The 13,036-nt window shown below is 25.4% G+C and overlaps 3 protein-coding genes across 10 annotated transcripts; 1 reads left to right on the forward strand and 2 right to left on the reverse strand.

The window, feature by feature from the left end:
* The first annotated feature begins 63 nt into the window (after positions 1–63).
* Positions 64–6,814, forward strand: LOC100645066 (palmitoyltransferase ZDHHC2). 8 transcript variants are annotated; one of them, XM_012318293.3, is made up of 11 exons: positions 71–728; positions 873–899; positions 989–1,083; positions 1,165–1,285; positions 1,353–1,576; positions 1,784–1,913; positions 1,999–2,125; positions 3,313–3,399; positions 4,475–4,605; positions 6,046–6,105; positions 6,739–6,814. In XM_012318293.3, exons 1-10 carry the CDS (start codon positions 581–583, stop codon positions 6,063–6,065), a joined length of 1,110 nt encoding a protein of 369 aa, XP_012173683.1. In that variant the 5' UTR covers positions 71–580; the 3' UTR covers positions 6,066–6,105; positions 6,739–6,814. The 8 variants fall into 8 exon arrangements, with proteins under 8 accessions (XP_048270024.1, XP_048270026.1, XP_003402134.1 ...); XM_003402086.4 differs by lacking the exon at positions 4,475–4,605 and having other exon boundaries at positions 70–728; XM_012318295.3 differs by lacking the exon at positions 3,313–3,399 and having other exon boundaries at positions 70–728.
* A 1,491-nt stretch (positions 6,815–8,305) lies between these two features.
* LOC100645472 (putative hydroxypyruvate isomerase) lies at positions 8,306–9,866 on the reverse strand. Its single transcript, XM_003402088.4, has 5 exons — positions 9,494–9,866; positions 9,278–9,389; positions 9,011–9,183; positions 8,821–8,940; positions 8,306–8,737 (listed from the first exon to the last, which is right to left on the reverse strand). The coding sequence occupies exons 1-5, from the start codon at positions 9,687–9,689 to the stop codon at positions 8,550–8,552; spliced, it is 789 nt and encodes a 262-aa protein (XP_003402136.2). The 5' UTR covers positions 9,690–9,866; the 3' UTR covers positions 8,306–8,549.
* A 238-nt stretch (positions 9,867–10,104) lies between these two features.
* LOC100645354 (T-complex protein 1 subunit theta) lies at positions 10,105–12,918 on the reverse strand. Its single transcript, XM_003402087.4, has 5 exons — positions 12,741–12,918; positions 11,957–12,259; positions 11,222–11,866; positions 10,709–11,149; positions 10,105–10,610 (listed from the first exon to the last, which is right to left on the reverse strand). Exons 1-5 carry the CDS (start codon positions 12,798–12,800, stop codon positions 10,425–10,427), a joined length of 1,635 nt encoding a protein of 544 aa, XP_003402135.1. The 5' UTR covers positions 12,801–12,918; the 3' UTR covers positions 10,105–10,424.
* Positions 12,919–13,036: the final 118 nt, after the last annotated feature.

A 13,036-nucleotide genomic window follows, 5' to 3' on the forward strand; every position in this document is an offset into this window, starting at 1 on the left:
CTTATATTGATTATGCACATATGATTGTTGAACTTGAATATTGGTAATTTTAGGAAACTTAATTTTACTGACCTTTATGTACAATAGTGACAAGAGATAAAAGTATAGTATCAATCATATCATGTAATTAAATTTTATTGAAAAAAAATCGTCGACATTCACTGGCCACTTTTTCGAAACGCCATAGCTTCATGAAAAACAGTGAAATTATATTTTGTATATCTTTAAATATAATTGTAAAGTATACATTTATTAACTAAAACATAAAACAAACATGCCCTCCTATATCTGTTTTATCTAAGGATGTTATGGAATAGACAACAAAAGTAAAATATCATTTCAGTTCGAAAAAATAATTCTTATTTTGTATTATTTAATACATATTGGTATACGTAATGTTGATGACAGAAGATAAATAATAAAAACAAAATAATATTTGACTATTTATCGTAATATGATTCCTTGTAATAAAGAAACTGTCGACCTCCTATGTACACTTTGTGTGCAAAGTGTCTGCAATGGTGCATCGGTTTGATAATGGTAAAAATAATGTTTACCTGAATGATATAATTGTGCACATATGTATATCTATAATACAGTGAATAGAATGGGAAAGCAAAACGGATCTTGTTGCTGGTTTGTGAAAGCCGCAAAATGGATACCAGTTATTTTTATTTTGACGATTGTCTTATGGTCGTATTATGCTTATGTGGTGCAGTTATGTTTTTGTAAGTGTTTTCATAGATTTTTCTTCTTAATAGCAAACATTTTGTAACGAAAATAAAATTTCATTATTATTTTCAATCTGTAATACACATAAAAACTTTTTATGTATATCATGTACACTAATTTTGTCTCTTTTTCCATTTTAGATACTGTAGATAATTATGTTCAAAAAGGTTTGTACAATTACTAATATAATATTTTTAATAAAAATATACTTCTGTTAAAAATTTACTGACTTTATTGTCTTTTTATTTTCCAACAGCTTTTTATTTGTTTTTTTACCACATCCTGTTTCTATTATTTTTATGGTCTTATTGGCAAACTGTATTTACAGACCTAATAGAAATACCATACAAGGTAAAATTTGATCTATACAACAATTACAATATAAAAGTAACATATGTATATAAAATATTAATAAAATGATGTTTTGTGCAGTTCAAAATACCAGATGCAGAAATGGAAAAATTTCATCAAGCTGGAACGGAAGAAGCACAGAAGCAAATCTTAGAGAGATTTGCACAAGGTCTTCCAGTTACAAATCGCACTATAAAAGGAGGTATAATGTTTACTTTTTGATATTTGTATATTAAGGAAATGTATTGTATGTAAAATATATATTTTAGTCATACGTTTCTGTGAGAAATGTCAATTAATTAAGCCAGATCGAGCACACCATTGTAGTATATGTAGTACATGTGTTTTAAAAATGGATCACCACTGTCCATGGGTGAACAATTGTGTAGGTTTCCACAATTATAAATTTTTCATGTTGTTCCTGGCATATGCCCTTCTTTATTGCATATTCATTACTGCTACATCGTTACAATATCTCATACGTTTTTGGAAAGTAAGTATACAATTTTTTTAGATATTTCTGCTAAATTACCAGTTTTAATAAATTATAAAAATTATAAAAATATAATTTAATTACATTTTTTTAATGTTTTAATATTTTATTGTTTCCTTTTTAATCTTTAAATATAATTGAAATGTATCTAAAAAACTTCGTACATTGTTTTTTAATCTTATAATAATGCAAATATTTTCTTCATAGGGGGAATTGGATGGAATGGGTAGATTCCATCTATTGTTCTTATTCTTTGTCGCATTGATGTTTGCAGTTAGTTTAACTTCCCTTTTCTCTTATCATTGCTACCTTGTTTTACATAATAGATCTACATTAGGTAATTAAAAGCATGTTATACAAAAGTTATTTAATGTTTTATAAAATACTTGTAATATGTACTAAATGTTATGAATTATTTGTAGAGGCATTTACACCACCTATGTTCCGCACAGGAAAGGATAAGGATGGTTTTAGTCTTGGAAAATACAATAACTTCCAAGAAGTGTTTGGTGATAATCGCAAACTATGGTTCCTTCCTATTTTTACTAGGTAAGTTTAAGAAGTATTTAGCAATTCACATTTCAATTCCTATCATAATAATATAATAAATATAATTTTATCATAAGACTATGAACCATTTGCACAATATACAGATGTGATGAATTTAGTACACTTGTCGTATTTATGTAGTAATTACAATTTATACTTATGAATCATGTAAAAGAGCATGTGTATCCTAATATACATACATGAATGTATATATAATATAATACTGCAAATTTATAAATGTTATCGTCTCATATGTATATTTCAGGAAATTTAATTCTTTCTATTATTAAATATAATGATAGTAAATAGTACTTAGATATACAAATGTTTTCACCTATAGCACTATCTGTTGTACTGTATGCTTTTTTGTTAAGTGGTAATATAGTTTCATGGAAAACTAATATTATATTCTAGATAAAACTGAAGAAAATGGTAAAAATGTAAATAACATATGGGGTGTTTCACGCAACTGTCCCATGGAACAAGTTAGTGTAAAATAGTAGAAGATAGAAGAAAATTTCATTAGGCAAAATTGAAAGGTTTTGAGTGATACGTTATGTGATGCATGTGTCTTCTCCAAAAGTAGTAATGTTCCAAAAATTTCAATATCACCTTTATTACCTTTACATTATCCTACATTCTTTATAAAAAGATATTAACCTTTTTGGGTTGAAAAATCATTAGTTTAAAAGATATTTTAACTTTAATCTTGTAAAATTTATCGTATGTAAGATAAGGAAAATATTAACAAAAAAATACTATGTTGTCTTTCCTTACAATGAGTTGAAATCTTTGAAATGCTATTATTTCTGGAAAAGATACATACATAACGTGATACATCTCTCGAAATCATTTAATTTTTCTAACAAAAATTTTTTCTATCTTCTGGCGTTTTAACGCTATGACTTATCCCGTAAGACAGTTGTGTAAAACACCTTGTACAATATAGATTATATAAACTGCCTTAAAAATCAAATTATGTAAATTAATTTTGTACTGCATTCAACATTAAATATCAAAAAAAAGTCAAGAATGATTTTAATCTTTATTCATAATACATATTACATTTTAATAATACATATCATTTATTTTCTCAATAATTCTATATTAATTTATGTTTGTCATAAATATATAAATACAATAGTAATTGCCGTTAAAACGCGATGGATACGTTGAATGTGTTTTAGTCTCGGAAATGGTGTCGCCTATCCAGTACGTGCGCAACATCAAGGCACATCCAATACTTATGACTCCATGGGCAGTACCCGAAACAGGTCAGCATTATAGAAATCTACAGTGCCAATATAATGATAGTTATATATAAATCTTACTATGGAACTCCTTAATATTGTTGATTAAAAGGCAGTTAATATTAAAATAAATAATATATATTGTTATACATTTGAAAAATGTTTAAATACTTTATAGGAGAAGAAGTGGGAAACATTTTCTTCATATCTTTTTGGTAAATTTATGCACTTCCTTTTTTACGGAACCATTTTCTTTCAGTTATTATTTATTTTATACAGAGTTCCAGAGTAACAAAGTTACATATATATATTTGCTTCATGAATGCATGCAAGTACTTATTTTATTTATGCTTTTAATCAATTCTATTTTAAAGGCCAATGTTATATTTAAAAACTTTATTGAATTATTATTAACATTGAGAGTAACATAAAATTGATAAAATTACAATTTTGATGTTATAGCTATATGTATCTAATGCTCTTATTAACTGTTGATTAATGAGGTGCGTGTTCTGTTATTTGTTGAAATGTGTTCTGCAATAATGAATTTTAGTCAATACAATATTAATTTTCTATGTTGAAAAATGGCATTTTTACAATATTAGCAAATAATACTACATTTATACTACAATGATAAAGTATATTAAAATTTATTTATATATTTATAATAATATTAATTGCAGACAATTATTGTGATAGATTGTAAAATAGGTGCTATGTTTATTTTTATGCAAAAATGTATATTTTTTGTAGATGCATTATATTGTGTGTTAATAGAGATTATCAGTATAATTATTTTACTACCATAAAAGATATTGTGCATCTGGTTCTTGCAAATTGATATTTATTTGATTCTTAGAAGTGGCGTAACTATATTTAACATTATTTTTTCTGTATGTATACAGTTTTTATTTATGAATAATAAATCACAAATAAACGCGAAGAAAAGCAAAAAATATATTGAAGATATTAAAAGCTATATAAAATTCTAAAATCAAAACATTGCATAATTTTTATATGTTTATCAGAGATAAGTAGATACGCTACCTCTAAAAATAGATGGGATTACATGAAGTAGAAGGTAGGGTGTGGGTTACAGTTTTGGCGATGGGGTAAACTTTCCTGAACGACTGTGCAATGAAGACACACATACTCTGTTGGGACATACTACCCAACAGTGGGGTGATGAGACTGAACTTGACTCTCCACCTCCCTATGGGTCACAATCAGGTATTGTGTAGTCTGGAATCCCTATTTTGAGGCAGCGCATTAATTTATATGCATTATCCAAGTATATGATACTTTTAGTACAAAACTCATATTAGCCACAAGAGTTCTGCAATCATCTAAGTAATAGTACATGCTAATGTCAGCTCACATTTTTAATCTTTTTTTTTTATCACAAATAAGTTACTATCATTGCCTCATAGAAGGGAAGATATAACATTCATTCTGAAATATTTTAAATGTAAAATATAGGGATTAATTCTAGAAAATTATCGTATTACATTCTTTTTATTTTTATTAATAAAAATAAAATAAACCGTACTATATAGATAAATTGGCTTAAAAAATTATAAAAATTATGAAAACTTACAGTTTAACTCTTCTTCTCTTATCAAAATCAAACCATTATAGTATCAACTAATAAAGAGTTTATATGAGCTCATATTTTATGTAAGTACATTATGTATTGTGTAATTTTTTCTAAAGGAAACTTAGATAATAATTTAATTTAATAGTCAATATGACTACATACTTAAAAAATAAGAAAGTGTGTAGTAAATATGTAATATATACATTTTTTATAATAATTAATGTAAACATAATAAGTAAAACAAAGAGGTATGCCTAAAAAAATATATGAAGGTATGAATTATATACTAATTTTATGTTATTACATTCGTTATTTACGAATTTATTAATTTGTAGGATATGTGTAAAATACTATTTATGAGATAAATATGTAGATAAATTTTATTGTCCATTATTGATTTAAAAATGCTGTAATAAAAAAGAGATAAATAAATTGATAAAGTTGAAACATTCCACGTATTTATACATAAAAGATTTTATATTTAATTAACTTTCTTCTTATATATAATTAATTTTGATTTAATACAATCTATCATTTTTGTTCCATTAAAGTTGGTTACTGTGCATGAACGTAGAATTATATCTATAGACATGCATGTCATAATATATAACTTTAGGATTTATATATATATAAAATACTATATATTATTGTATAATATGTGTATATATATAATACTATATTAATATATAATATAATATAAATATATTATAATATTTAAAAAAGTATATATATATTAATATATTGCATAAAAGTTCACTTTTGTCACTTTGTAATTGTACTACGTATTTTCATGGTAAGCTATACTAACACTGCTTGCTTATTGTAACTCTTTCTTATTGTGTACTTAGAAGAAATGTACGTCATGTTAACATACATAAAGTTTGTTTACTATTTTAAAAAATACATTTACATTTTCTTGCTCTATTTAAAATATAACACTTATTTTTATTAATACTATGGAAGTTCTCTTTAATTGATTCATTTTACTAGAATTTACATAGTTATGCAAATATATCTCCATATCAATGTGTGTGTATTTAATATATTAATATAGATTGAGTTTTTGACCACAGGCCTACGATTGATCAAATGACATTGCTAGAAGAAGCTACACTTTTGCCACTTGACACTGGGTAATATCAAATTGTTTTGTCCAAAGTGTATTCATTTTTTAAAATGTCGTAATTGATAAATATTGTTTTTTAACGTAACACATATATGTTTGAAAACATATTGTTTGACATATGAAACGACATATTCATTGTAACTATACAAATATCAACTATTATTTTTGTAAATAATAATTACTGGAAACATTTTTTAATTATCTCAATATATGTATTTTATGATGTGAACTATATTTGTAACGTAAATTGTCATAAATAACACAGAAAGTTAGCTTTTTATATAATAAAATTTATTGTAAATTATGTTGAGCAGAGAATTTATATATATATATACATACATATATAGTTACTTTATTTTAAATTCATCTATGACAAAATTGAGTTTTGTATTATTGCATGTTTTTTGTTTACAAACACTAACATTTAATGCTTTCTTTGAAAGTGTAATTTGAATCATTAACTTGTACAGTAATTTTTATATATAATTATGTGTCACAGCTTTCTATATTTGATATTGTTCTTTTAGTAAACTCTTTTAATATAACTGCTAACATAAATTTATTTGCATAACAAATATTTTTAGTCAATCTGTATATGTGATAAGTAAATTTATTGAATATTCTTTAAAATATTTTACAGCTCTGCTATGATAACTCGTGCAACAGATGCCAATCAACCATTGGTGGACGCAACTGAAGTTGTTTGAAGCAGCATTTAAAATTTATTATTCATCTCTTTATTATTAACAAATATTTCTTGTTAACACAACCTAATTTTAAAGTCTTTATATAAATCCTTTGCACTTGCTATCTTTTTTAATTAGTCCTTCTGTTAAATGCAATTCTATTGATCTTGGTAAAGTCTTCTTAGTCTTAAGTCTGAAGTTAAATATTTTTCAGTAAACTTTTTTCTCTGTAGATATTTTTATGGGCTATTTGTTATTTTGCTAATCTGATCATTTTCTTGCAGTATTTTGATATACAAATGCAAAGGATTAATACCTAGATTATATTTATTACTATAGATTAGAACATTTATAGTTCTGTATTTTTACATTAACACATATTATAAAAATTATTGGCAGAAATCAGAACATAAAATCTGCAGAAAATTTTTAAGATTTTAGGTATGTATAAGTAACATTCTCATTAGTTACAGATATTATTGCATATAGCAATATATGTCATTTTGATCATAATTTACAATGTTTTATAGATATTAAGTTGCTGTTAATAATTGATGCCATTAAAATGTGAAGAATATAAAAATGATTCGGTGATACATATAAATATTTATAACTAAACAAAAGAAATGTTGCCATTGAATTTAATGATTTTATAAAGAAATTATGAATTAAAGTTACTATAAAGTAATAAATCTGTTACCATTTTCAAATTAAAAATATTTAATAATGATTAAAATGAAATATCAAAATGAATTTTATTTATATTGTACAAAATATGTTTTAATTACATTTGATGTAAATTCTATAACATTCTCTATTTATATTTGTTAGAGATAGTTATGTTACATAACTAAAAAAACTAATACAATTACATACTTTAAAAATATTATTTCATATTAAAAAGAATAAAAACAATTTTAAGGATATTTCTTCGTTTTCTCATATTCGAAAATATTTCGTTATAAAAATGATTTTTTCCATGTATTTTATTTAATGCAACTAATTATATAATTAATTAATTAAAAATTAACGAATATATAATTATTAATAAATTAATAAATATAAATATATAAATAAAAATTAATAAAAAGAATTAACTAGTGAGTTTTGAAATAAATAAATTTATTTTTTACTTACAACAATAATATTCTTATTAAAATAAGATTAACAATAAAGCTGGTATCTTTTAATATAACATATACTTTATAACTGACAAATAATACATTTACATTACTAGAACAAATTTATGATTTATAATTTATATTCTTTATATTGTTTACAGATCTTATTGAAATATAATGTATCATGTAACATCAGTAAGACATATAAAAGTACTGGATAACAGTACTAAATAAAAAGGTATTATTAGCGAATCTTATCTTGTATATAAAAGCAGTGATAGCACTGATGACACAATTGTGTAAATTTAGTAGATGGTAATTAAACACTAAAAATTTACATTTATATTAGTAATAATGGTTATGTTCAACTTAATCGTAAGTGAAAAAAATAAGACTAATGTGCAAAGAAGTAACTTTAGTAGGATATATTAACATAAATTTGACTTATTCATCGATTTTGTTGTGTGTATATAAAGTGCATAATAAAGTTATATTGTAATAGAAACATGACAAGTATATTGTAACACAAAATGTATTTGACTGTTATAAGAAGAGGTACTTAAGATTTCTTTAAACAATAATAAGAAATAAATGATTGTTATATTATAAATGAAGATTTTCAATATATAATTACAAAATGAATCTTATAATTCATAACCGTATTTTTGTATCCAACTTAATCCATCTACTGATGATGATTTTGGACAATATTCTAAACCTATATATCCATCATATCCTTCTTTTTCTAAAATCGAAAGAACATATTCATAATCTATTTCCCCAGAAGTATCAGGTTCATGTCTATCTGGTACTTGAGCAATTTGTACATGACCTATAATGACAAGAAAATATATAAATTTCACATGTATATAAATATATGTATATATGTATATGTAATTAAGATAAATCATATACCAATGTATGGTAGAAGTTCCTTGATGTTTTTTGTAATATTGCCACAAATATGTTGTAAGTGAAAGATATCAAGTTGTAATTTTAAATTTGGCTTATTTATCTTCTTTATCACATCTAAACCTATAAAAGATATCATATTAATGACTAATTCACGTCTTTCATTAAAATTACTTTTGTATTAGAAGATTACCTTTCTGGAAACTATTCATATAATAATTTGGTACAGTGATATTATTAATAGGTTCTATAAGGCCTACTATTCCCTCTTTTTCAAACTTTTGCAATGCATATGAAAGATTTTTTACATACACATCATCATTGACAGCTGTTACTTTATTTACTTTGCCTGACATAATATGAATTCTAAAAAGAGATTGTATAAAAAATAAAACGAAAAATTCTTTGTTAGAAAAAACAATCATTAATGATATCAATCAATTTAAACAATTTCTTTTACCGTTTACAATTTAATGCTTTTGCATATTCTATTGTTAAATCAATGCTTTTTTTAAAGTTTTCTTCTTCTCCAGGTATCGCTGCAAATCCTAACTCTCCTTTTGAAACATCACCTACATATTTATAATAAAATGGAAGTTGTACTTTAATATAAGACTATTTTTCTTGCCATTATTTGTATAATGCTTTACATTAGTTGTAATTGTCAAATACATACCTGTAAACACGTTTATAAGAATTTGTTCAACATGTGCATTTTTTTGAGCTTCTGATACATCTTTAATGGAAAACCCAAAAGGAAATCCACTTTCTACTGCTCTAAAACCAGCTTCTTTTGCCAATTTATATCTTTCAATGATAGATGGTGCCTCTGTGAACATAAAGGATAAGTTGGAAGCAAATTTAAGGCTCATATTGCTTATTTTTCTTTTGTAAAGGTTCTGGAAGCTCTAACTATAATTACTGATAGAATGACTACTGTTTATTGCTTAATATTTGAGATATTATATAACTTCTTATCTTTTTATCAAAAAACTAATATCCTAACAATGTGTAGAGTCAAGAAATATTTTTTATGCATATGTATATATGGTTCAAATTTTGATTAAACAGACCTGTTTATATCCGATGAAAGTCTATTTTTCTGTTTTGTATTATTTCACCAGAAAATTTGTTGTTTTTTATTGGTTAGTCATAATTAATCACTATACTAACTACACACTAACCTTAATAACACATCACTTAATAAACAAATTTAAAAATATGTTATATTTAACTAAGTATAATAAATGAAAAAATAATAATTAATATAAAAATATTTAATCCTAATTAATATTCATTTAGCCTTTTATTCATATTACACAATAATTTGAATTTTAAGTACTACATTCGTAACATTTAAAGGAAATTATAAAATACTATTTTATTATAAATCATGTTTTCATTAGAAAAAGCAGTGTAATATTACATACAGATGTATTAACAAGTATGTAGTGTGTAAATAAATGGTCAATATTTTTTATAAATATTTTTCTTGTTTGACATGAAGTTTAATGAAAAAGCAATATAATATAACACTATAAGCTAACAACATAAGAATTAATGAATAATTAAATGTTGTATGTATGTATATGATGCTTTATGTATTATCACTCGTCATCGTCGCGAATACCACCGCCTGGTACTTTTGGTCCTCCTGCACGTTTTGCCATTATAATCTGATTGACTTTAAGTACAGTACACGCAACCCCAACGGCATATTTTAAACCCCATTGTTTTGTTAAGAACAAATCCAAGATTCCAGCTTCCACTGTATCTATAAGACCTGCTTTTTGCTGTAAATAAATATAGTTTTCTTTAACATGCACTATTTTTACATGAAATTATTGAAATTTTACAAAAATTTTAAGCAGATACATAGCAGAATACGTACATCAATGTCAAAACCATAATTCTTTTTGTCTTCCTTATGTGCAGCATAAAGTTTGGATAGAAGTTCAGATGCATGACTTCCACTATTTTCCGCTAAGGTTTTTGGGAAAATTTCCAAAGCTGTTGCAAATTTGCGTACTGCGTACTGTTCTAAACCTGGTAAAGTATCTGCGTATGTACTGAGTTGTGCGGCAAGTTCAATTTCTGTAGCACCTGCTCCTGGAACAAATCTCCCATCTCTTGTTATTCCTTTAAATGTATTGACTCCATCATCAATAGCCCGTTCAATATCATCCATATAATTTTCTGTGGATCCCCGAATAAGTATAGTACTAACTCGACTATCTTTGCCATTTATTGCAAACTTTACTACTATAGTGTCTCCAACTTCGTCGATATATACTGAATCTGCATACCCTAATTCTTCTTTCGATGGTGGAATCTCAAAGCAAAAATGATTAGTTAAATCTTTACAATATGTTTAAAAGATAACCATTACAAGAAAATTATTTACCAATTTTGGAAGTGCAGTAGCACCAACAGTTTTACATAATCTCCTAACATCAAATTTGCTAGGTATACGAACAGCCATTATATTATATTTGTTCATGTAGTGTAAAGCCATATCTCCAAACTTTCCTCCTGAAACAATCACAGTAGCTCCACTATCAGCAATTGCTTTTATTTGAGATTCTAATAAGGATTCCTCTCCTCTAGAGAATTTCATCAGTTCATCTGCTGTTTTTATCAATACTGTTCCTTTTGTTTCAGTTTGTATAACGTCTATAGCACAAGTATAGACAGCAATTTTGGTATTATCTTTTCTTGTAACGTCTCCTTCAACTTGCCTCTTAAATACCATTCCTTGTACAACCTCAGAACTAGATATACCACTTCCCAATATTTTACAAACACGTACATTATCCACATTAAAAGTAGATTTTTTTGGTAAAATAGAAACACAAGCTTGTGCAACAAGAGAAGTAAGAGGTTCTTCATTTCCATATTGCTTACTCATAATAGCTGTCTTAATTCCCAGTTTTATTTGTTTTTCATCTTGATAATCTTTTACTTCATAGCAGACTAATGTTGGTAATATTTGCAAAGCTTTTTCCAAGGAAGCTTCATATCCTTCAACTATTTCAGATGTAGTAATTCCCTAGTATATAAAATGTTTATACCCTTTTAGTATATTTGTAATTTGTAAAATTAGCAAATAATATCAGCACTTATAATTTTGAAATTTTACCAAACGAAGTAGTTCTTCTGCAGCTTCAAGAAGTGCTCCAGCAAAAATTATTACAAAATTGGTACCATCACCGACTTCTGCTTCTTGCATTTTTGATGCTAGAACTAACAATTTAGCAGCTGGGTGTTCAACTTCTAATTCATTAATAATTGTTGCAGCATCATTTGTGATAAACAATTTCTCTATATGATTAATTATCATTTTATTCATGCCATTTGGACCATAAGCAGTCCTTACAGTTTGTGCAAACTGCTTACATGCTGTTATATTTCCATATACTGCTTCTTCCAAACCTGAGAAATACTGATTAAAGAGAAAATGCATATTAGTTATGGTTATGAATATTATATTTAATTACTTAGCTGTACTTTAATATTAACCAAAATAAATTAAAAATCAAAATTTTTGGTTCTACTTGGTCTTTGGTATTGCTTAAAATTATTACTTTGAAATTATTAATCACATTTAAAACATAAAAACATGTAGAAGTTCGTCATGTAATGATTCCAAACTTATTCATAAATTTATTATTGAAATTTACATACAATTATATTAACAATCTATAGGCTATAACCCGGCTGTAAATAATATAAAAAATAAATTTAAAAATATCGGAATTTTTTAATTTATTAAGAATATTACATTTTTAAGCATATTATAGAAACATGTACGTCAAACGAATATAATGTCTATAAAAGGTAATGTTTGATGAAACATTGTGTCATATTCCAAAGAAGACATCTTTTGAGATACACGTAATTATTAAAAAGTATTTTATACTTACGCGGGCACCTTCTTTGAGCATTTGGGCCATGCCCGGTGCTTTTGGTACATGCAAAGCCATGATTATTTTTATAAAAATTAGTAGGTCCTTATATTTCACGTGCAATTCAGAATTAATACCCTAATTTAACTTTCCGCTATAAATGATGAAGAACCCAAATCTTTCTTTCGAGGTTTCTACTATAACGACATCTCTCAGTGCTAATTCTAATTTTATAACTAGACAAATTTTAATGTAAGTCAATATCTTTTTTAAATCTTGATGTTAGATAAATTATTTTTTAAATAAATAGTTAC

This window comes from Bombus terrestris, chromosome 18, assembly GCF_910591885.1.
Source record: "Bombus terrestris chromosome 18, iyBomTerr1.2, whole genome shotgun sequence".
NCBI classification, from domain to species: Eukaryota; Metazoa; Arthropoda; class Insecta; order Hymenoptera; family Apidae; genus Bombus; species Bombus terrestris.